Raw genomic sequence first — 24,972 nt, forward strand, 5'->3', positions numbered from 1 at the left:
AACCATGCTAACCTTTCAACTTACTGACACCGGATACGGTTTCCATAGCAACTGGCAAACTAAAGCGTGGAAGGGGGCGTTCCCGGTTCTAGCCTGTGTCTGTGGCTAGCTCGAGCTAGCTTCTCTATGGGTTGAGAGTAAGTGTAAAAGTTTAATCTTAGAATATGAAACTAATCAACACATGTAGTTGTTAACTGCGTGTGAAAGTTTTGACCACGTCAATTTCTCATCGCATTTTACGTCCGTCGAGCGTTTTGACTCTGCGAGGCACCGTATCAGCTGATGCGGTTCATGACAGTCACCTGACAGCAACAAAGTTCCCCCTGCATGCTCCCGTATGCTCGGTGAAAACCCACAGCAGGTTTACCCACGCATTTGTAAATACGGATAAAAACATATATTACACACATAATATATACGTGAGTATTCAGTAAACGTTCAGTGTTGGTGTTCACGTGGAGGAAATGACCACAGTCATTACTGAAGGCGAGTTGTGGCTAACGCGGCTAGTTAGCTAGCTAGCTAAGTGTATGGTGAGTGCTGGGGGGAATGCTGAGTGTAAATAAAGATGCATGCACAGTAGCTTCAAGTATCAGGGGTGAGCTGGCGTGTCTGTTGTTTTATGATGTGGTGATTAACACGTTGTGTTTTCATTCGCTCTGCAGCCCCCTCCTCCTCTTGTCTCTGCTGGATTATCTGTGACTGTTTGGGGGTAAAACAGGAATAAAAATGCCTCCGTCGGCGGCGTTCATCAGTGGGATCCAGAGGATGATCCTGTATGAAACCAGAGCTGTACGTGTCCCACGATATTCATTCTGTTATTGTCACTGCATATCATCACGACTGCCTAAGTCTATGGTCAGTCTTTGCATGGGTCACACTGTCAAGCACTAGGTGTGGGCTATGTGGCCCAAAATGTTATCATCATATTTTTTTTAAATATCAGTTGATACCAATGATTATCACAATAACTTTCAGATTATGATTTTCTTCAAGGTTATAGTTCAAGACAGCTCCTTGATTTAAACAGTGAAACATCTCACAAATCCCAGTAGAACATTTAAAACAATTGCATGTGTGATACATCTTAAAGTGCTTATGCATGCAAATTACTGTGTGGTGAACATTTATTATAGTATTATTTAGGACAGTGTCACCCTTGTCCATTTCTTTGTAGGTTTTTATGTTCGTTAAATAGATACGCAAAAAATACTTTATGAATTTCCACAAAACTTCCACAAACATTCAATGATTAATGGATGTCGATGAAAAGAATCTTGCACATTTTGGTAACTGATATCTATGACTGTAAAATAATATTCTTGAGACAGTCTGGTTTTTTTAAAACTGTTGCAATTTATGAGCCCATCACACTGCTGGATAGTAATGAAATGTATGTGAGCATGAGGATGGAAAGCTCCTGTATGATGCCGTGTGCTTGTTAGCGAACACTAGATGGCAGCAAAAGGGTTTGTGATGACTTGCTGCTCCAAGTACAGTGTACATTATTCTGCTTGGATTTACCATGACCACCTCAGTTATACGTTTTTCCATCACAGCTCTCGAGACAGAATCTGAATAATTAATTCTCACTAGACATTGCCTAAAAATTGTCTACTTGTTCTCTTTTGTTAAATTTTGCACTAGGAGGACAAGTTGCTATAAATCTAATTTTATTTTTGGCAATGTATTTATATTTTTACTACTTACTTAAATAACTACAGCCGTGTTAAATTGGGATTAATGGCTGACATCACATGTTACAAACATTTCGAAAATAAGACTTTTATTAGGAACTATTTGTCACAGTTGAGTTATCACAAATTCTTATTGAGCATCTGTCAGCCCATTAGACTGAACAGTGGATAAATACTCTATGACAATTATGGACAAAGAGAGCTCCATTGGACACTGGGAACAGGACAAAATGGCTTTAACGGACTGAACAGATACACAATGTTCCAATTTAACACTCCTTTGGCCATCTTGAAAAATAATGACTTGAAAGGAACAGATGAAAAGGGAACGCACAAATTTTAACAGGGAACATATTAGAATATAGCCTTGCGATCAGTTGTGTGCTGTGCCCACATACACTCCAAACCGTATGTACTCTAATTCCAAAACCAATCCAATTCATATAATACTGCCTATATGGTGTGGATCTGGCCTGAATTCATTTTATGTATCAATTCACAGGTTTATGATTCATTCAGTTCAAGTTGGGCGACTAAGTATGAAGAGAACATGTTGCACATTGTGAGGGGACAAAAAGGCCCATAGAAAGTGGGAGGGGGGATTCTAAAATGGCTACAGACTTTTAGAATTTTTCTCTAAACATATTATTCTACAGTTTTTTGTTTTGCCAAAGTTTGAGAATAAGACTGAGGTGTATGTAATATATGAGAAAGTATCAATTAAAATATTCTCACGCAAATGCCCTCGTGATAATCTGTACCAAATGCATTGCAGCCTTTAACCATTCATGACTTTATTTCTCTTTCCAGAGGTACTTTTTGGTGGGGAGCAATCAGGCACAGACCAAACACCGAGTCCTAAAGATCGACCGCACAGAACCCAAGGATCTGGCCATAATAGACGATAAGGTGAGCAGAGTCTGATACAGTGCAAATACACACGCTTATGTAATACAGTACAGTAAGCCTGCGGGGAAATTGTACAATCACTCAGCTTGTCCCAAGTGTATTGTGGATGACAGCTTAGCTGATGAGTGCTGAGTGTAACTCCTTTTCTTCACCGCTGCTCATTTCCAGGATCTATGAGCTGGAAGTTGATTTGTTTGTTTGTGTTGCTGGTGATTATGATTATGATGTGTTTATGTGTTACTAAGAAGCATCCATGAGTCAATATTCATCACATTACGCTCCCATTCCTTCAGACATTGCACTGACCTCTGAAAACCATGTTAATCTGACTGGCGTTGTGTAGTAATTTATAACCTGACACAAGCATAAAGAAAGGAAATGCGGTAACTAGTTTGCATTTGCATGGTTTTTTGGCTGTTTGTATTTGCTCTTTCAAACGCAATGATAAAAAACACTGTCAGAGTTTATTCATTACAATGTTACTGAGCCAATGTGAACAACAGCTAATCAATTTTTGTGCTAATCGCCTTATTGAGGATTAATCCAAACCCCTTTGCAGGAAACTTGGAGCCATTGATTAAACAATGTCTTTTAGCCATTTATTGATTATTGCACAGAGGACAAGTCTCCCTGGCTTTGGGTAAAGTTATTAGTGGAAATTAGCTGTGACAGAAAAAAACATCATAACCAATGTTCTCCAGTTGCTCTGAAAGGTAAAATGAACAATTTCGAAACTGTGCACATAAATGAAGAAGGCAACCCTGCTGACAGCTGAATGCATGTAGAGTATAAATATACTAGATCTGTGTGTGTGTATTTGTCCGCAGCATGTGTACAACCAGCAAGAGCTTCGGGAACTGCTCGGCCGCCTGGACCTTGGAAACCGCACCAAAATTGGCCAAAAGGGTTCATCGGGTCTGTCCAGGGCTGTCACAGCTTTTGGGATTGTGGGTGAGTACAGAGCCTCCACTCTCTACCTCATCTACACATCATTAGTTTTAAAGTTTACATTGTCTCTTTATTCACCTTTTGTTAACTTTGGTTATGGAACACAGGCCACTCTCATTTTCTAAGGTCAGTCTTGTCTTGTTGCCCAAGAAGCGAAATACAAGGTTTCATTACATGAGAATTGTCTAACTGATCACAGTTGTAAGTCTTACGTGATATATTGACGGTATATAGTGTTTTCACTGAAGTTATATTTACTCTAATCTACAAAATAAATTAAGAAAAGGCTTTAAGAAGACCTGAGAACCTGTGTTTGAATCTGGACCCATCATCATTAATCTTACATACTTTTTCTGTATCTGAACCAAGTCAAAGATGTGAGAGAACAGACTTTTATATTTTGAAGGATTACTCCATTAATTGCTCTTCATAATATGTAAATTGACATGGGTCACACAGTCCAGATAAATGGGACAGCGATCGCTTAACTAGATTTGATACAGGACATTTTATCATAAAAATAATGACACTGACCCAGATCCCCCAGTAATAAGAAAAACTTTGGCCAATATGCAGTTCTTCTCAAAAGATGGTGTAATCGGTAGGATGTTTTCATATATTTATTTATTCTCAAAAATAATTCAATCCAAAGAGCCAGAATCTAATGAAACCAAACATTAACCTCAAGCATGTTGCTGCCTAGGAGACCTTCTTTTTTTTTTTCAACCCAAGAATGACGCTGATTAAAATACAGACTTGAAGGGCTTCTGGAAACAGTCCAACCACCGACATTCCATTTTCCAGTAAGAGGATATCAGCAACTCTTAACTAATACAGAGCGAAAGAGTAACGCAAATAACTAAAGTTTTAAGATTAAATCTAAATGTCTATGGGTCGTTGACACTGCTTAATTAAATTAGATAATTTTCCTCCACAGTTCCTAATGCCATCTTTGTTCACATGCTGCTTTTTTTCAAAGTCTATGAGTCATATGGAATAAAAGAGTGACGGGGAAAGTGTATCCTGAGAGCCCCCTTTTGCCAAGAACATTTCTTGTTACAGCATGAAATGAAAATCTTTATCGTCAGTATATTTTTTTTCACTTTCATCTACCATTTTTGTCAGTCTGACCCATGTCTGACAGCAAGAAACCCAATGTACTTATATGGGTCTTGTAAGTCAGCAAAGCAACAAGTCTCCTGTGGAAGCGCACATGCTTCACTAACCGTCACTGCACTGGTAAACATACGTAAACAAAAGATGGATACGATTGTAAAGTCAGTGCAGTGGAGATCAAGATATTCTCTGGGCAAACTCTGGATCCAATTTTCCAGATATTTTCAGACTTCAATCCTGAAAACTAAATTTCTTTCTATTTTCTCATCCCCCAAAGCAACACATCTGACTGGTACTGCGACTTTAAGTTATTTTCTGCGATTTTAGAAACATCCTTCCAGAGCTCCATAACACACTATACATCTCTTTTCGAAGGTCGAATATTACATAGTGTCTTAATTCCCCCTAACAAGTTCAGCAGAGAACATACACTCATACATACAATAATTCATGTTAGTATTTGAGTATGAAAACAATGTGAATCTCATCATCCCCCCCCGCCTTTTTACAGCACTATGGCTCTGGGGCTTCTTCGATTGTAAACAGTCAAGTTGTATACACAATTAAGTCATCCACCAATGACACATATTGGAAATATAATGAAAGTGCAACCCCACATTACCCACTGACCTCGATGACGGCAAACATTACCAATAATATTTATACCAAATAATAACAACACACAGACATCATTCACATCCATCTATTATCTATTGAATGTCACAGATGACAATATAGCTCAAGCTGAGAGCAAATAATTGACCGTGTTAGACGATCTGGGTCGGATTTTCATTGTGTAGTATTAAATGGATTGGAAGGAGTGAATAGTTGACATAATGAAATATGAGTCGCAAAAACTCATGGTCAACAACCAATTACTTGTAATTGAAAACATTTTTTGTCCTGTAAGATTTCAACTTTTGTTGGGTTTCTTAACAGGGTTTGTCCGTTTCCTCGAGGGTTACTACATTGTGTTGATCACCAAGCTAAGAAAGATGGCCGACATCGGGGGCCACTCCATCTACAAGATCGAGGACACCAGCATGATCTACATCCCCAATGACTCGGTCAGGGTCGCACACCCCGATGAAGCGAGGTACGGTTCTTGTTCTCGGCCCTAGATTTGTAAGGGTGCCGTACACTAAACAAACACACATTCTGATGATGCCTTTAAGGACGAGGGATTTGATGCTGAGGCTGACCTCAAACTGTGACTTCTTGTACACCTGAGAATGAGATAACGATGTTGTCTATTGCGTTATCTAAGTGCGTAAACGACATTAACTCCTGTTTTTTTGTTGGTGCATCATGTACCTGCATTTATCTGACAATGAAATCCTCCCTATATTCTTGTACCACGTAACTCATGACTTAAAGTTTGACTGAAGTTTTGCTTTTATAGATATGTGCGGATCTTTCAGAATGTGGACCTCTCCAGTAACTTCTACTTCAGGTGAGACAAAGGCATCACTGCTGTTTAAGAAAGTATAAGTATAATTGAGTTATGGCAGACAGTTAGGTGACATGCCAAAAAAATGACTTGACCGCTAATGATCTCATCTCGAATTTAATTTGCTTAATTTTTTCTATAAAATGAATTGTACCTTTGTCTGTGGTTTAGCCAAATGAAATTGATGAGCAACTGTACAGACTCGACTTGTTTGAAAGGACTTTGCTGTCGTACCCTTGCAGCTACAGCTACGACCTGAGCCACTCGCTGCAGTACAACCTGACTCTGCTGCAGAGGCCTTTTGAACAGTGGCTGTCAGACGCTTCTTCCACAGAGGAAGAGGTTCACACCCAGAATAAGCAGGACAGCTTTGACATCTTTGAAGATGAGGGTTTGCCCACACAAGGTGAGCAGAAGTCGATCACCAGACCTTTATTTTAATACATTGACTGCAGAAGAGCTGGGATCAAAGCTAACAGGCTGGCAAATGTGTTCTGTTCTTTTATGACATGTGTTTTAATAAGTTATTATAACCGTAATCCTAGTTTTAAGCAATTTCCTAATGTTTCTAAATATCTTAGCTCTTGTTTCAAGGCCTTCGTTACCTGAGCTGCTGTTATCTGAATGTGATCTTAGGTCAGTAACAATAATCCAGAGGATGTTTTTGCTTTCCTCTTTCGGCGCAGTTGTTTACGGCCTCCAGAACGAGCCGTACTACAAGTACGTGTGGAACGGGAAGCTGCTGGAACGAGTCAAGGACACAGTGCATCATGACTGGCTCATGTATATAATCCACGGCTTCTGTGGCCAGTCCAGTATCCTTTCAGCAGCCCTGTGGAGTCCATTTCATCTGTGACTTACAGAACTGTTAGGCTGTTTTCATGCGTGTTTATGTGTGTATGTTTTTTTTTTTAAATACGATATAAAATGCCTGGAAAGCATCTGTCTGCCCTAATGTGCACACAACTCTAACAATGTGTCCTTTGGCCACACATCCCGTTCATCCCTCAGCATCGCCTGTTGAACTGCATCTGAGCATGTGATTAGCCACCAAACTGCACAATCAACTTGTGTTTGTTTTTAGGGCTTTAAGCAAACAAATGTGATGCCAATTAAGCAATAGTTATCAAGTATATATAAACACTGGCGCTTACATAATCTCTCCATCTGCCATCCGCGGGGGGGAAAGCAGAACCAAACACTGTGCATATCTAATCAGATGAGATTTTGATATGGTTTCTGCTTTTGGATGGAAGACAAGATTTTGTTTTGTAACACACACACATACACACACACACACATTCATTTCAGTACCACAGTAGCTTTTGCTCTGAAATCCTACCAGACACAGGTTGTGTGTGTGTACCAGGGTTTTGTATTAGTCTCTACATTAATAATTTCCTCTGCCTTTAAAAAACAAAAGAGAAGCTTTTGTAGTATTGATGCATGAGTTACAGCTGCAGAGGAGCTTTGGGCAAGTATAGAGCTGAATAAACAGTCTGATTTATTATGGTAAAAGTCCGCCTGAGGGGTTGCTGATACTAATGTTTAATTTCATCATTTATTCATAATTCAAGTTTTTAATGATTTAATGCAGTATTTAGTGCATATTCCCTGCCTGTGTGTTGTGCAGTAAAACACAGCAGATACTACACACAAGGTAAACTGCACTTTAATGTCAGTGCTTCTGGTAGCTGTTTGGCCTTCAGTGCTGTTTCTCTCTGTCAGAATAAGAAGGCCAGTAGATGCAAAGCAGACAACTGGGCGAAATGGGAAAATGATGAAATTTATAGCCGATGAGGAGACAAGAGATTTTTATTGTGAATAAGAAGTAAATGTTTATGTTGTCATCTCATTCTGAACACACCCTTTTCAGGTTTGAGGTTTGACATGACATGCTGCTGACTGCTCCTTCAGCCAATCATCGGTTTACGTCGTCCGCCAGCATAACTGCAGCTATCAGCTCTGTCAGCAGCTGGTCGAGCGGCAGAGGGAGCAGTGTGTGTGTGTGTGTGTGTGTGTGTGTGTGTGTGTGTGTGTGTGTGTGTGTGTGTGTGTGTGTGTGTGTGTGTGTGTGTGTGTGTGTGTGTGTGTGTGTGTGTGTGTGTGTGTGTGTGTGTGTGTGTGTGTGTGTGTGTGTGTGTGTGTGTGTGTGTGTGTGTGTGTGTGGTCACCAGCAGGTCATTGTGTAATGCTGTCGGTGTTGCATTATTATTCCTCCTTTACTCACCAACCTCAGAGCTTCTGATCTACGGTCGACCGGTTCACATCACTCTCATTGCCAGGCGATCCAGCAAGTTTGCCGGGACCCGCTTCCTCAAGAGAGGAGCCAACTGTGAGGTACAGCTGTTGCCTTGGCAACAGGGAGGACTTCATAGGGGAGGCAGGGCCGAGGGCCACTGGGAGGATTGGGATGACTCAGGTTGATCACAGGGGGTTAATTTGACCTGCTCTTCCTTGAGTATATGCATGTTTGTCTGTGTGGGTGAGCGGTGGTAGGAAGGACGACTTTTAGACTTTTAGAAAAAACACAGATTGTATCTGTGTTTCTGATGGCTACACTGAGAGTAGGCTGAACTCAGTTTTCACAGTTTCCTGCTCTTGAGTGCATTGCCAAATAGTGTAGTCTTTTAATATCAATCTGTAAAGTGTTTTCTCGTAGCACTCAACTGACTTTTTGACTCATTATTGGATATTACATTAGTGGTGGTAAGTCAAGTTGTGCCCCTAATGCCCTTATTATTATCAATTCAAAAGAAAGTCTGCCATGACAGAGGCCAGGGAGCCAAGAGTGTGGATTTACCCTGTGAGACACTTTGTTCATGCTGAAGTGTGACATTCCTTCTTGACCTTGGAAATGTCAACTGTGAAACCAGTTTCACTAAAAGGTTCATTTAGTCGATGCTTTCACCTGAACAGCGCAGAGACATAGAGCAGTTTTTATGATGCCTTCATGCTGGAGTGGCCAGGGGCATTGTGTTTGTGTTGTCCGCCGCTCCATACATCTCCATTCTGGTGAAGGCAATATATCTCAAGAACACCTTCAGAGAATATTTTAAATTTTTTTATCGTGTCAACTCACCTATGATCATGTGATGGCATCAAAAGCAACAGTGACTAAACTCCATCTTTTCCATTATCTATTTTTATGAACACTTCCTGGGATTCTTTTCCACTTTGGCTTAAGATCTGAAGTTCAAAGTTCATTTTTGACCTTGGAAACAGCAGTTTAGCTGTTGTGGATCTTTCAGTTGCATTACATGGTCTTAATCAGCAGATGTCCACGATCAATTGTCAGATCACCGATTTAACTTGGACCACAAGTGCTCAAAACTAGGGTGTTTTGCACGTATACATTTTTGTGATATGATTCATAGCTCCAGACCAAGAAGCAATATCAATTCAGTTAATGTTTCTTTATGCTCTTATTTTGTTTCTAGGGGGATGTGGCTAACGAGGTGGAGACGGAGCAGATTGTACATGACGCCTCGGTTATGTCATTCACAGCAGGAAGTTACTCTTCATACGTCCAGGTGCGAGGTTCAGTCCCGCTCTACTGGTCTCAGGACATTTCCACCATGATGCCCAAACCCCCCATACGATGTAAGACCACTGTTTACACCTCATATATCTGTCCTGCTCATCAGCAGCCTCTATTTTGTCGAGTACCAGAATAATATGCATCATGTTTCATATTACCATGAGAACAACTGGCTCTATAATGAAAATCAGTTGTCAAAGCAATGCAGGCTTTGATGTAGGGTTTTCTCATATCCACTTATACACAAGGACAGGACACTACTACTCAATTGTGTCCCATCTTTGTATCCATTCTCCTGTCTCATTACGAGAGGGATAAAAACATAAAACCAGGACCAGAGGGAAGGGATCAGGTCCTGACATCTGTGCTTGCATGTGTACAATATCATTATTAAATCATAATCCCCCCCCCCCCGTATGCCCTTTAATTCATCCTTAGATGACATTCACCTGCGTAAGATGCACCTAGTGTGTCCCTAAGATCCCTCTGTGTATCAGCTTACCTCATCGTCCTGGTTCCACTGTGATGCTGAAAGACTGTCCTCATCTGACAAAAGCTGCCCAATTCAAAATTGCCAAACAGCAAATCTGCTTTCCTGGCAACACTCTGTGAGAAGAGTGTATTCCTGCCCTTTGTACTGAATTCTTAAGCCGTTTCGTTGCAACACAATGAGGGGGGACTTGTGTCAAACTTACAAACATGTGTGAGCACATTTTGTTCGACTCGCAAACCAAATCAACATCCACACATGTACCACTATGAGTTGACAAGCTTGACAGCAGATACGCTTCTCAGCTGCAGCACATAAAAAGCTTCAAGAGGTTGTTGCCATTCTGCCGCATCCGTGACCATGCAGAACTAGGTGCAGCTCAGATCTGACCGATGATCAGCCCAAGTTCACTCCAACTGTAATATTTATTTGATTTTGAAGTGGGCTGTATAGAACGATATCAGACAAATCTAGGTCAGAGCTGGGCAAAGAGACAGTTTGAGCTCTGTGTCTCTGCATGTCGAGTACATTGTGCCTTTCCCAGGATGCATTGCTCATTGGCCGTGTTTGTGATAACTGGTGAGAGTAATTGTTACGTAACCAGTCTTTGTGACTGACCTGGAGTGGACGGATGTCTTGGTTGTGATGAAGATGACCTTAATGGTTCATCGTTGCCATCCTTATCAACACTCTCCCCCCAGGTGCTATAAGAATTTAAAGCTTATGCTCTCTTTGTTTTCACAAATTCTTGTTTCCCTGGAGGACTAGGCAGCAAAATAATGATGCTGAAAGAGTAGAGGAGTGAATCTGGAGGGCGTGTGCCAGAGCGTGTGCGTTATTGTCAGTTTTCAAATACCTGTGAGAGACTGCGTGGGATAAACTGTGGAGTGAGCTGACCTATTTCTTCTAATATTTCTTTTGGCCGCTTCACTGGTCCAATTCGACAGCCGACTGCAGGTGTGGGACTCAGCGTGACTGGCAAATGGAGGCATTAAACATGATAAAAGAATAAATAGATGAAAATGGAAGTGAATGAATGAAACAGTGGCACAATAACCTGGAGTGAAGATTGATGTCATAAGTAACCAGTATCACACTGTTATCTGTCCATTTTTATTGGCTCAACAAACCACTATATTGTAATATTATTTTTCAGCTTTTTGGTGACGTGTTGATCTGCGTACCTTGAATGTTAATCAACAGATTTTTTTCCCTCCCATTCAGTGGACCAAGCTGACCCATACGCTCATGTCGCTGCCCTCCATTTTGACCAGATGCTGCAGCGGTTTGGCTCTCCCATTATCATTCTCAACCTGGTCAAGGTAGCACACACGCACACACATATTTTTGGGTCCTCTCCCCTTAGTTATTGGATGCTATAACAACCAGGTAATCATAATTGACAGCTAAGATTGACCCACAATGGATTGATCATGTGTAAAAATGGCGTCTCAATCCTTCATTTGTTACTGCTCAGACTCTGGCTGCAAGAGGGCAAAGATCAGGATAATTTAGCTTAATTTCTGAACAGTGTGAGGAAGTGGAGAGTTGTTACAGCCAATCTTCTGCATATAATGTTTAACGTCACAACATGTCAGTTGTCTTTACGACTACCATGAAATGATTTTATTCTCACAAAGATTAAGGGGACTATAACTTTTATGGATTTTATTTAGTATGATTATATAAGGGCACTTTCACTTCATAAGATTAGTTACTTTTTATCAGGCTAAATGATTGTAATAAGTGTTATGTTGTAAAATACTTTATCTGTGTGTTCTTTTCGAAGACTGGCCTCTCAAGGTGAGGCTCTTTTAATCTCCAGATGTGGATCCTTGTGAATAGTTGATGTTGATTTAAAGTCGAAATGTGTCTTTCAAACCTGTTGAATAACTCAACACGTCTGTATCTTATAAGGACGTGATTGTGTAATTGCCAAAGCACTCGATGTGATGTTCAGGGGTTATTCGCTGGTCGTGGTTGGTGATTAGCAGCAGTTGAAATGCTCCCTTGAATATTGATCTCTCGGTGCATTGCACCGAAAACACACTGACTGACACAGCTCGGGTGGAATGACACACACTATTAAACAAACACAGCTTGCTGTCACCACCACTCATTCGGCATTCATCTCTGCGCCGTGGCTGGGTTTGCAAGCTCACGTTGTCGCCCACAAGGGAAGCTGTGAGACAAGGGACCAATCACAAACCTCAGTTGTCCGCACAAGCCGCAGCCATGTGATATTGGCAGACTGTGGGGAGTAGGGGAGGGGACCCCCCGCTTTTGCTACACCCTCTCTCATACCCCAGTGTGATAGGGAAAGAGAGGAAGTGGGTTGGACAACAAGATCATGACTGTCCATCTCTATATGGTGGCGACTGGGGTCGGTGTAGCCATGTTAACCCTGGGATGAGTGCGTAATTTTCCTCATGGTTTAGTGTGTGCTCCTCCCTGTGTGTATGTTAAGAAAGACAGGGAGGCAGAGTGAGAGCGCACATGGCCAAGCATGTGAATCACTTTTTCAAGTGGCTTACTTAATTTAAGTCCAATTGCCCTGACTTCGTGAGACAGCTATTACTCTCATCACATGGGCGATTTGAAAAATATATTTTAGTCCTTTAAATTGAATATAATTATCGTGAATATCAAAATCTCTATTGTCTTTGATGGTCCAGAGCAAATAACCACCTGAAATTGTTGCAGGACACAAAGGAAGTCAAATAAAGAAGAGGGAAGCATAAAACGAGCCATTTGATGCTTCCCTATTACTGTGTAAAACTATACTTTGAAATAATTTGCTAATTTCCATCCATTAAGATTACCATGATCAAGCCCCTACACATGTGCAAGTTTGCACATGTTATGGGTTGTTTTGTGATCGAGGACCTTAGTGCACCTACAGCCAGACTTAGTGAACAATACACATGTGCTTTTTCAAGTGTATGTACATGGGTATAATGTATTCTAATCTTGTGTGTGTGTTCGCACTGGTAATCCGGTCACTGTGTTTCTTTGCCAAGGCAGAGTGTGCACGAAGATCTGAGCTGCTAGATGATGCATCCCAGTCAATTATCGCCCAGGGTGTTTAGTCAAAAGGCTCAATGAGGAGTGGAGGAGGACTTTGACAGAGATCTTTCATGAACAGGGTGCATTCATTTTCATTCACAAAAAAAGCATTAGTTTAATTTAATTAATGATTGTTTTTCCCTTCTGAGTCTTAACTAAGAAATGTTTGGCCCCCGGATACTAGAGAGGTTTAAGAGATCTTAAGAGAACTGCACCTCTCACTCTTTACAGCACTAAGCAGATGTATCTCACACAGCCAGTATATTTCTTCCCTATTTTTTCTGAGGTTACTATGTGGATAGCGTGTATGAGTCTTGTTGATATCACGCTGTGTACTCATGGGATCTCTGAACAGCGTACGATGACCTATGACCTCCTGCAAAGAGGTTTTATTTTTGGAGAAAGAACCGACGTCATACGTGTGACAAAGCCTTATGTCTCTCTTGTGCTACAGAAACGGGAAAAGAGGAAACACGAGAAGATCCTGAGCGAAGAGCTTTATCCAGCTGTGATCAACCTAAACCAATTCCTCCCTCCAGACCACTGCATCGACTACATCGCCTGGGACATGGCCCGCTACACCAAGAGGTTGGTATGACAAATGGGCCTTTATAGACACCTAGAATTGGCTCTAAGATTTATTAATGTAATATTTTCATTATAGTATTATCAGGTGTAACAAATAGTTGAAAGAAAAACACAAAATTAACGTTACGAAAGAAATGAACAATTCTATTTCATAAATGTTTTCTCTGCTGGGAAACTGTTGCAGGCATAATATCCCCATTACAGGAATCGGATGTTTTTTCACGTATATTGTTTTCTTTTTTCATTTTAAAATGAAGTTTAAAGAACCTGGGAGGAAATTAGAGCAGTCTGCACAGCTGCGCTCTCCACTTGAAATAATGGCTTATTTCCCTGAAATGACACGCCTCTGCTTTTTGTGCAAAATACCCTTTAGGGCAACTATTCCGAGAATTTGGTCTTGTTTGGCTTTTGTTGAGAATAAAATAAGCATACTACAAAAGTCAGAGGTATTTCTTATCAGCTGTGGAACTCGGGGACAGAAATTGGCTTTTTTTATTCAGCGAATAATAATTTGACCGCCCCTTTGCTCTCTCCCAGTAAGCTGTGCAACGTCCTGGATCGTCTGAGTATGATAGCGGAGAATGTGGTTAAGAGAACAGGTTTCTTCATAAACCAATCCAGCTTCTACTGTCATACCCTCAGACCAGACGACAGGTGAGTCATTTCTTATTCGGTGCAACCCCTTTTGTGTCTCTTATAAACAGAGTAACGCACACACACACAATCAAACACACAATCAAACACACAGAGACTTTCAGATTGATAGTCTTCAATTCCTTGTTTACACTTCTTATTTTTGCTCAACGTTAGCTTAGCTTACGGAAACGGACAGAGCTTTCTGTCTGCACCCTGAGTTTGTTTCGTCTATACTTTTGCCCGACTTCTTAAAGCTCACTTATAGAGACAGATCAGACAAAAAAGGAGCAGTACCATCTGAAATCGTGGGGGGCAGTGTAGAATAGTTCAAACCAGATGATTGTCGGACACGCAGGGCCGGTCTTTCCTACAGGCGACATAGGCGGTTGCCTAGGGCGCCACTCAGAGGGGGGCGCCAAAAACTGCGCCGAGCAAAAAATAAGATAAAATAATTTGCTAGGCAGAGTTTTTTGCGCCCCCTTCTATATGTGGTATGGCCAAAAATATTGTATTTAATTACTCTGACATTAATTTAAGTAGTTTCATTAGAGAAATCAGTGAATTACAGCAGCTCTCAAGAGGAACGTTTAGCACTGGAGCAGTTTCACCCCGTCCTGTCAGGTGCAGTCTAGATGAGGAACTGAATGCTCCGTGTCTTTACTGCTGCTGCATCCATCCTGTATTCTACAGGTTAGTAGTGGGTGAGAGTCTCCTACGTTAGCTCCTAAAGCCTCGCTTGATCACCACGGGTGTCATTGAGACGTGTTGACTGGTAAAACTTAGAAACTCCGCTGGGAAGTGAGGAGAGACACTCGCGCACTAGGTGGGCGGGGCTACATTCGTCATGTATTGTTATTGTGCCTTATAAAGACCAGTTATAAGCTAATGTTCAATAGGTCTATATTGTAAATGTTTATATTTCTTTATGAGTGATAATGTATATTAAGATGTTTGGAGGAAAGAGACACCATAATAATTGAATGTATGTTTTATGCAGTTTAAAATGCAGTTACACTCAAAGAAATGCTTGTACTTGAAATTGTGTTTAATTTGAATAAGATGCAGTCTGGATGAGGAAGTGAAGGCTCTGTGTCGTTACTGCTGCTGCATTCATGCTGTATTCTACAGATATACTGTGTTGCTGTGGTATCAATTTTGGGACCCATAACATATATCTCCAACCAATACTTTGACATTCAAAAAATTAATCCAACATTGGGTAAAATGAGGCAAAAATCGAGGTACGAACCTCCTTGGTGTTGTCAGAACATGCTAGCACATTGAGGCTTATGGTTAGTGTGTGTGTGTCCAAGCAACTTTCGACGAAGAAAGAAATAATTTTATAATAAGCTTTCGTGTGTGTGTGTGTGTGTGGGGGGGGGGGGGGCAGGAGTGAAGCTTGCCTAGAGCACCAAATGTGCTAGGGCCGGCCCCGCGGACACGGGTAAGAAAATTCAACAATGCCAATTTTTGGAGAGGAGACTTTCGAAGAGTTTATATTTCACAAAAAAGGTATGAATCCATATGAAGTTACTGTACGCAGGCAAACTTTGTTTCGTTATGCGTAAGGGCAGCATAAAGGAGCCCTGAGTAGTAAAAGGTTACATTGGGTCTCAGATTATGCATAATGGTTTCTAATAAAATAAGAAAGAAAAACAACTATTTCACTGGAAACTATGTGCTTGACCATATCGCCATCATCTCTGCATTTGCATTTCAGTCATACTTTTTATCTAAGCTTGCATGAATTCCTTTTTGTGCTCACACCTTTCAGGATACAGTCACCGACACTGGTTCATTTAGAAACTCTCCACATATGAATTGTTAATGGAAATTATGCCTGATGGCAGTTGTGTCGTGGATATATTTTTTTCTGCTAATGAGCTGAATAGATTGCCGTCCATGTGCTTCGTGCATTGTGTGTATGTCTTAATCACTCTTACCCAACATTACCATTATGGTTACGTAATCCAACGACCACGCTGCGGTCACTATCTGTTACTCCTTCTTTTGCATTACCCAGCGTCGCCTCTGTTATACACGCTCACTTCACACTCATGCACACTGTCCACCGCTGCCATTTACACACAAAGAAAAGCCTCAAAAGCTTTGAGATGCACTAATGATTATGGCACCTTTAGCCTTTATCACATTGTTAGTTACCCTGTGAGTAATACATAGGATTTGTTAACGTTTTCTCCTCTTTATCATGCTCTCTTTGACTTTTCTCTCCACCTTGTAAATTTCACACGCACGTTTTCTAATGCTTAACATCACTGCAACTACATTTGTTAATTGCTCTCAGCTCATAAAGTTCATGCCCTGTTGAGACACACTTTGCCTTTAAAAACACACATCACGTGCAATCGAATTGTATCTTCAGAGAGCAGTTGTTTCTGAGAGGCAGCCTGATTCTTCCTTCCCTATTGCTGTTTTTTCACTTTAAAAAGAAAGTGATGAACAGTGAGTAGTGTATTGAATTTGATGGAAAAGGGCTAATAAAGACCTGGATCCTATTCATTGTTGCACTTTAAAATCTAAAAGCTAAAATGCATCCTTTTGGCAAGATAAACATTTTTATAACACTCATATCTGTCCATTAAATAAAAAGGTGTAGTCAATAAACTTACTGGAGGCAGAGGGAGACAGTTAACAAAGTCCATCTCCCATCATCTCTAAATCTCACAACTTAAAAGACTTTACATCCTCATTCCTAAAGGTAAAAAGTTTAAACATTTTTTGGTTTTCCAAGAAGTTATTTGATGGACAAACTTTCATTTAAGATGAGCTAACTGGACAGCCGCTGTAGCTTTATATTGACAATACAGACACCAGAGTAGTATTTCCAAATCCTTTGTTTTTTTTCATAATAATAATTGATGTGGAGAAAAAATTGTTACATATTAAGACAGAACAAACCACAAAATAACTTTAAGCTGAGAACTGGGATTTAAACAAGATCCAGTATATTCTCTCTTTGAAGCAAACCTGTCATCCTAGTGGTATTTTGTCTAAAAATGTATTTGCACAAACGCCAGCGGTAACGTCAACAACGCTTGTCTATAAATACTTCACCATGTTCTGCATGAAAATGGTGATTATATCAATTATCTTTTGTCTGTTTCCACTGTCTGTTTTTCAGATGGGGAGATGTGGGTGGACACATCACAGCCAATGGACGAGTGCAGGTATTCCACAGAGAAAACTGGTTAAAAAACCTTTGTTACGAAAATCTAAAGAAATAGAAGAAAAACACCTTTCACATTTATCAAATGGTAACACTAATTAATTCATAGCACTGAGAAATCTGGGCCAAAGAAACAACTATAATCTATTATGTGTAGTCAAGAAATGCCCATTATTCATTACTACAGCTGCAAAATTGGGCCAATGAATCAACAGTAGGTTCATAATTAATGGTTTTATCAGTTTTTATGGAAACCTTGGCCACATTTATAGTGCCTTACAGAAGTAAAATACATAGAGATGTGTTTGCAGTTGATGCTATGATTCTACTAACTGTCTTTTCACGTAGTTTGTGTCTGACTCTCAGAAATTACATCTTAAAGTGAATGAAGTGGTGTCATTGAGCTTCATGAGTCTCTCTCATCGTAGACCGGTGTGTTGCGGACCAACTGTGTGGACTGTCTCGACCGGACCAACACTGCCCAGTTCATGGTGGGGAAGTGTGCATTGGCCTATCAGCTATATGCGCTAGGAATGATTGACAAGCCCAAGCTGCAGTTTGATACAGACTGTGTCAGGTAAAGCTCTTTATCTCACCCTGTGTTTTTTTATGGGTTTATGGGTTTCATGCTTTATTTTGCACAACTAGATGCCTCTGTGTTTGTCTATTCCTTGGGTATTTTCTGTTAGTGTGTATGCATACGTGTGTGTGCGTGTACTTCAGGTTGTTTGAGGAGCTATACGAAGACCATGGGGACACACTGTCTCTGCAGTACGGCGGCTCCCAGTTGGTCCACAGAGTCAAGACCTACCGCAAGATAGCCCCCTGGACTCAACACTCGAAAGACATCATGCAGACTCTGTCGCGCTACTACAGCAACGCTTTCTCAGGTGTGTGAAACAGAGACACGTAAAATCTTTAATCTGCATGAAATCCTCCTATGTACTTATGCCGAAATCATCATCAAGGTACCATAGAAACTAATAGTTTAATATTTGTCATACATATATACAGTGAGGAAACATATCTATGAATAAAAACACTGAAAACATCAGCTCCAGGAGCCTGGTGGATCCTCCAGATCTTAATGGAGCTTGTGTCCTGCTGCGCAAGAGTTTATCTCTTGTTCTGAAGAGAGGTACTAATAGTCACTCATTGAGAAACCAATGAAAAATTATTTCGGCTTGAAAAGTGATATGACGTCCGGAGTAATATTTAGATTACTGAAATTACGGAAAGTTAAGTAATGTAGATATCCAATTAGAAACTGTGTGTCTAAGAAAATGTGCCTGAAGTGGTCTGACCCACTAGTGACTGTTCCACATCGAAAAGTGTCCCCAGAAATGAAGAGGTGAGATTACCCTGTGTTTTGTATTAAGCCAGCACTTATGGAGCTGTACTACTTGACCTACTATGTCGACCTCCTCTATGTCTTTTGGAAGTTGGGATGACTGGCTGGTTGCAGGTTAGAGCAAGCAGAGTAGCTAATTGTTTTATTTCTGACTGAAATGTCAAGTGAGAGAGGCTCATATGATGCAGACCTCTTAGGTTCTATTTTCTTCTATTTATTGTGATTATGCTTTCCTCTCCCTTTACTCCCTTGGTAGTTTTCCCCACTTTTATTTTATGTAGGTCCTTTGAAGTGTAATGCTCTCTACAAGTCTGACATTTCACGTTTTCATTTTCATAGTATATAACCCAAAATCACATCATACACCTTGGACAAGAAGACTGTATACATGAATGTAACCAAGCCTATTCATTTTGTTGACTGTGTTTTATTTCATGCATCTGGAATATAAATGTACATTACACACAAAGGTCTGTTTTGCTGGAATTGAACAAACTTTGACAGATTATTTTACTGTGTGTATGTGTGTATTTCATTCATAATACGAACGAGACAAAGTTTTCTTGACAATGGCTTCTGGTGCATGTGTATATTTAGTTTGCTTCTCTTACCTTGTGATTTATCGAATTAACCTATGGAGATTAAAATTACATAGATAAAAGGCTTTACAGCTGGCTTTAAAGGTTCAGCGTGTAGAATTTAGTGACATCTTGTGGTCAAGTTACATGTTGCAGCTGAATACCCCTCACCTCACTTTCCCCCTCCAGACATGAAAGAGAACCTGTGGTAGTCTTCAGTTGTCGTAAAAACTCCAAAGATCCGTAGTTTGTCCAGTCTGGGCTACTGTAAAAACCATGGCGGCCTCCGTATAGAGGACCCGCTCCCAATGTAAATTAGTATTTAAATATAAACGGCCAACTCTAGGGTAAAGAAAACAGCAATTCATACTAATTTAGATGAAACACATTAGTGAATGATACTGAATACACAAACCCTGGCAGAGATTATCTCTACAGGCGCTCATAGCCAAACATGATGTTCAGGGAGGTGCTCAGCTGCAAAGTCTTTACTTTTTTCGGATGAGCTTTACCCTTTGTTTCCTTAATTGGCACCTTTGCAGTCTCCTTTCCTGTCGTCTTTATTTTACTTTTATTTATTTCACCTCTTATAATTGGTAAACTGCTAAGCTGACAAAACTGGATAAAGCTCACAAACTGCGCCTGTGAGGTCATTTTGACATTAATTACCAATTGCCATAATTCCGACAATTCCACCTGATTGATCTTTTAGTTTATAACAAAACCGAAGAACCAGATCCTTGACAAATCCGAGTCCGTCCAAAACATGTGGGTTAGATCAGCAGAGGACTGTGCACGGTGGCCGCTGTTTCTTTGTCGTTTTTTATCGTGTCCATCTTCCAGACGCCGACAGACAGGATGCCATCAACCTGTTCCTCCAAGTCTACAGGCCGTCGGAGATCAAACCGCACCTGTGGGAGCTGCCCACTGACTTCTACCTGCATCAGAAGAACACCATGGCCCTTCCCCAGGACAGACGGAGGTACACACACAAACATGTATACACACGTACATGTGTGCCACGAGTGTTGAAGACGTTCACATCAGAGTGTGGCAGGTTTTCATGTGACCGCTTTTGTGATCAGTCCGACTTGTTGTTATGGAGCCTCCTCATTTGAGCTTTGAGGTCTAATTATGTGAGCCGCAGCCCTGAGGCTACATGATTTACCAACTCGGCACATTGTCGACATTAGACTGCAGCACAGCATCTAAGTCATTGCGATAATTCATTTTACTCCTAGTCAATGGTGTGACCTGGTTTAAACTTGTGATGTCTGCGATGGACAACAGTTGGGTTTTCTCTGTATTATATGTTTGTGCTTATGAGGTCCTTCAAGGTGGTTACGTCGTCATCCGCGTCTGTTTAGTGTTCTTCAGCAGGATTATGCAAAAAGTAATGTAGGTTGCAGGACTGAGACACATCTAATAAACTGTATATTAAACTTTTGGTTGATAGATGAAGCAGTTTTCTCTTCAAACTGATGGTTTTGTGAACCTGTGAAGTGAAAATTGTTGGTCTGTCCTTATCATAATGACTTTTGTATTCCATTATACATTGTGACCCACAGCAAAGCGCTTGGCATTGTGTGCATGTGTGAAGCGGTGAACTAGTGTGCATGTTGTTTGCTTCCCATGCTAGCATAAAGGCAGACCCACTTTTCTGATACAGGACACTTGTTTATGGCGCCACAAAGGGCCAAGGTAGCACAACCATTATTCTGAGAAATTAGCATGGGCAGAACTGAGTTCAGTTTGGCAGCCACAAACTTAGTTTCTGCCCTCAAACTCGCCTAAGTAGCACATCACACATTAAATCATAATCAGTGCATTCAGACAAATTGCTCATATTGAATAAAAGGATGATGTAGTTCAGCAGTTTTACCATAGGTGGCCCAGCCAAGTCAATTTCCATATCTAGGTTATGTGAGGTCCCAGAAGATTCAGATGCAGATTATACATCAGACAGTGGAAGGTTTTAATGATTTGTCTTATTTCCAGTTACACATTGTGGTGGTCAGAGGGAATCCTGGCTTATCTCCCTGTTCCCTATGATGAAGGTATCTCTTTATCATATGATATCTGCAATAAAATCAACAATCAACAAATCATCAATATGCATAAATTACATGAATAATGAGTGATTTTCCATTAAGCTTGTTTTCTTCCCCTTTGTGGATGCAGTCCCTTGCGAGAACAACATGAAGAAAGTCAAAGTGAAGCGGGTGAACCACTACGACGAGAGCACCGACATCTACACCGAGTTTTTCAAACCTTATGAGCTCACCTCTTTCGATGACACCTTCTGCATCGCCATGACCAACTCTGCAAGGTGCATACAGAACAAAGATTTCACGGGTTAAAGTACAAGATGAGTTTTTACTGCCGTTTAAAAGGCCGTTATTGCTTAAACAGTGCTAAAATGTGTGTGTCAAGGTGCCCCATATTTTGTAACACTCACCTGAATAAGGCCGTTCACATTTCTTAGCTTTTATTGCGATGCATGACAAGATGGCAGCTAATGGGGTTCCCTGTATTTTGTGTTCTTAAAGGGAATTTATGCCCAAAACCGTTGGAGTGGATCCAAGCCCATTCACGGTTCGCAAGCCAGAGGAAACAGGAAAATCAGTGCTGGGGTGAGTAGATCTAAGCCCTGTCCATGTTTGTGATGTTTTTTTTGGGGGGGGGTGTGCAGTGTATGTTCTTTTTCATGTAATAAATCCTGTGTCACTGTGCCCTCATGCACACGTCGTCATTTGTGCTCTCAGGTAACCAAAAACCACTCATGTCCATTTTCCTGTCTTTGTTTATTACACAAAGTGCTAAACTCACCAGCAATCAAGAGTGTGTGTGTTTCTCATTTTTTTAAATACTTCCTCCTGCACACACATATTATAATATGAGCTATTGCTGAACTCGTGCCTGGTTATAACCTCCATGTGCCAGTGGCAGCTACTGCTCAACACCCGACCCACTCTGTGCTCTTTGCTGCTTTGATGTTTCCCTTTTAATGCATAAATCTTTAGGGATCCGTCTGCGATTATACTGGTGTGTTTGCTTGTATGGAATTAGCCCTGATATGACTCACTGGCTTTGAACTTCACCCCATCACGTGTGCTTACACACAAAGAACCATCGATTCATCCATTTTCTTAAAGCCAGCCTGTCTCAGTCAGGTTACTGTTGCAACATGGTGAGGAGAGAAAACCAAAGTTCTGTCTTAAGTCTCCTTCTGGACGATCATCAGATTCTCTCAGGTCCCTTTAAGTTTGTTCTTTTAGGTTTCCTTCTCACTGGTTATTCCTGGGCATTTACATTTGAAAAACGAGTGCAATGCCCGTTCTAAACCTGCCTGTTTCTTGGCCTGTGGTGAAACTGTAAAAGTTTTTGTTCATTCAAAGGTTTTTCAATATTGAAAGTATCACTTGTCCAAAAACTGCTCTTGAGCTACGTGAACCACTCACACACACAGATTTCTGATATATTCCTTTTTTATCAGACAATATATCAACTATAAACCACTTTCACATATATTGAGGGGTTCTATTATTTCTCTCAAACTAAATCAAGGAGCTATTTGTGTTAATTATCGTTTTATCTCTGGATATTGGCAGCAACAAGAGCAGTAAAGAGGAGACGCTGCTCCAGAGGAAGACGGCAGCCAGCGCACCTCCGCCCCCGAGCGAGGAGGCCATCTCCAGCACATCGGAGGACGACTCCGAGGACGACCGCGACGATGACGGATCCGTGTCCCAGCGCTCTACCCCGATCAAACTGCTGACGGAGTCCGGAGAGAGCACACGCACGCAGGAGGTATGAAAATACAAACTGTCTAAATAAATACAAAAATGCCCGAAAAAGGCTTCAAGGATATAATAAAGAGACAAGTAAAACAAAATCTGTATCCCTTAATAGCCTTATTGTTTAATGTGAATGGATTATTGCAGGCTGTTAAATGAGATCCTCTAATTAGTCATGGATAGGCAATCTCTTCTAAGGACCTCAGGGAGATGTCATCAAAGTTCAGGCTGATCTTTTGCCACCTGGATATATTTTTGGCCTCCAGAGCATTTTGCATTCTGATTGGAGCATGTCACCCTGATTGTATTATATCCACTTCCTCATCCCCCTGTGTCTTGCTCCAGAAATTAACTCTGTATTTCTACATCAAATAGAAGACAAGATGTCAATTTAATCAGCCACAGTAATGGGGGTTCAATAGCCAAGGTGGTATTGATTATATCCTTTCCTGTCTCTATTTCCTGTCCTTCTGCAACTGGTGATCTATCCATTCTTGCATTCTCACTCATTTCTGTCAGTGTTAACTCCCTTTCACATGCTGGAAAGGTTAGGGTTAGATTTAAACGTACTCACTCTTTAAAATGAATGCATGGAAGGCCAAAAGTGCTTCAAGGATCATTCCATACCTCATCACCAGGAGTGTTTCGGACCGATGGCCACTGGCGCATCATATATAACACAGCGTAGACACACAGGCTCTATCGTCACTATGTCCATATCTATTTCACGCCCCAGGTGGACCCGCCGCACATTCTTATTTCCTATTGACCCAGATTTGACACAACAGAGAAGAGAAGTGGCACATTAATCAGCAGGTAGTGGGTCAGTGTGTCTACGGGATGATTCAGAAGCACCAGGACACAGCCTCCTCTTGGAATTTGTCGGGTTATAACAAAGGTCTCGGAAGCTTGTATAAGGAAGCCCCCTGTGGAGTGTAAGCTGTTGATTGCAGCAGCCACACTGTTACAATGAGACGGCCATTTCTATGACATAAGCATGATTGAGGTGACTCCCTCTGGCTGTACTTTGCCCTTGTGTCCTAATTTACATGCAACATGACTGTGATTCGCTTTCAGTCAGTGACATTTTCAAATGTGACTGATCAAGGTCAGAGCCCCAACTGCTTGATTATTATTTATTATTTATTATCACAGCTTTAACCACCTTCGACTAAAATGAAGAGTTTTTATTCAAGAGTGCGGTTTTCGTTTTGTGAGCGTTATATCTTTATTTCATGTCCATAATCCTCACACCCCTCCCAAGCTCAAATATTGTGGTTGTCTGCTCTCAGTCCTGTCGCTGCTGTACAGAGCTTCAGTGGGAACAGTGGCAGAAACATCATCTGCTTTTAGACACGTTGGAAGAAAATAAATTAAGGAAATAGGTTCAGAAAGGCTGGTCAACAGTGCTTGTGTAGTAGTGATTGATTTGTATATGGGGGAACAAAAGAGCAACTCTGCCTCAGGTTACTGGGAAAGCAATTCGTAGACCATGAGCGGTGATGGATTTGTTTGAAAATGATTTGAATAAGATGCTTTGAATAAAAAAGCTCTCAACCACCATCACCAAACCACTGCACGAGGGAATACATCTTGGAGGTATTGTGCTCATGCCTCT

The 24,972-nt window shown here is 40.9% G+C and overlaps 1 protein-coding gene across 1 annotated transcript in view; it reads left to right on the plus strand.

Moving 5' to 3' along the window:
* The first annotated feature begins 298 nt into the window (after positions 1–298).
* fig4a (FIG4 phosphoinositide 5-phosphatase a) overlaps positions 299–24,972 on the plus strand; it is a 33,975-nt gene continuing 9,301 nt past the window's right edge. The window contains exons 1-21 of the mRNA XM_062411266.1: positions 299–533; positions 666–792; positions 2,508–2,606; positions 3,434–3,557; positions 5,610–5,766; positions 6,073–6,123; positions 6,363–6,526; positions 6,807–6,935; positions 8,360–8,460; positions 9,561–9,723; positions 11,376–11,473; positions 13,672–13,805; positions 14,343–14,459; positions 17,584–17,629; positions 18,057–18,205; positions 18,352–18,518; positions 20,401–20,539; positions 21,556–21,614; positions 21,739–21,886; positions 22,107–22,190; positions 23,169–23,367. Of these exons, the coding sequence (XP_062267250.1) occupies positions 730–792; positions 2,508–2,606; positions 3,434–3,557; positions 5,610–5,766; positions 6,073–6,123; positions 6,363–6,526; positions 6,807–6,935; positions 8,360–8,460; positions 9,561–9,723; positions 11,376–11,473; positions 13,672–13,805; positions 14,343–14,459; positions 17,584–17,629; positions 18,057–18,205; positions 18,352–18,518; positions 20,401–20,539; positions 21,556–21,614; positions 21,739–21,886; positions 22,107–22,190; positions 23,169–23,367 (2,391 nt within the window). The 5' untranslated portion in view covers positions 299–533; positions 666–729. The remainder of the gene's footprint in view (positions 534–665; positions 793–2,507; positions 2,607–3,433; positions 3,558–5,609; positions 5,767–6,072; positions 6,124–6,362; positions 6,527–6,806; positions 6,936–8,359; positions 8,461–9,560; positions 9,724–11,375; positions 11,474–13,671; positions 13,806–14,342; positions 14,460–17,583; positions 17,630–18,056; positions 18,206–18,351; positions 18,519–20,400; positions 20,540–21,555; positions 21,615–21,738; positions 21,887–22,106; positions 22,191–23,168; positions 23,368–24,972) is intronic.

The sequence above is a fragment of the Platichthys flesus genome, chromosome 18 (genome assembly GCF_949316205.1).
Source record: "Platichthys flesus chromosome 18, fPlaFle2.1, whole genome shotgun sequence".
Classification (NCBI taxonomy): Eukaryota; Metazoa; Chordata; class Actinopteri; order Pleuronectiformes; family Pleuronectidae; genus Platichthys; species Platichthys flesus.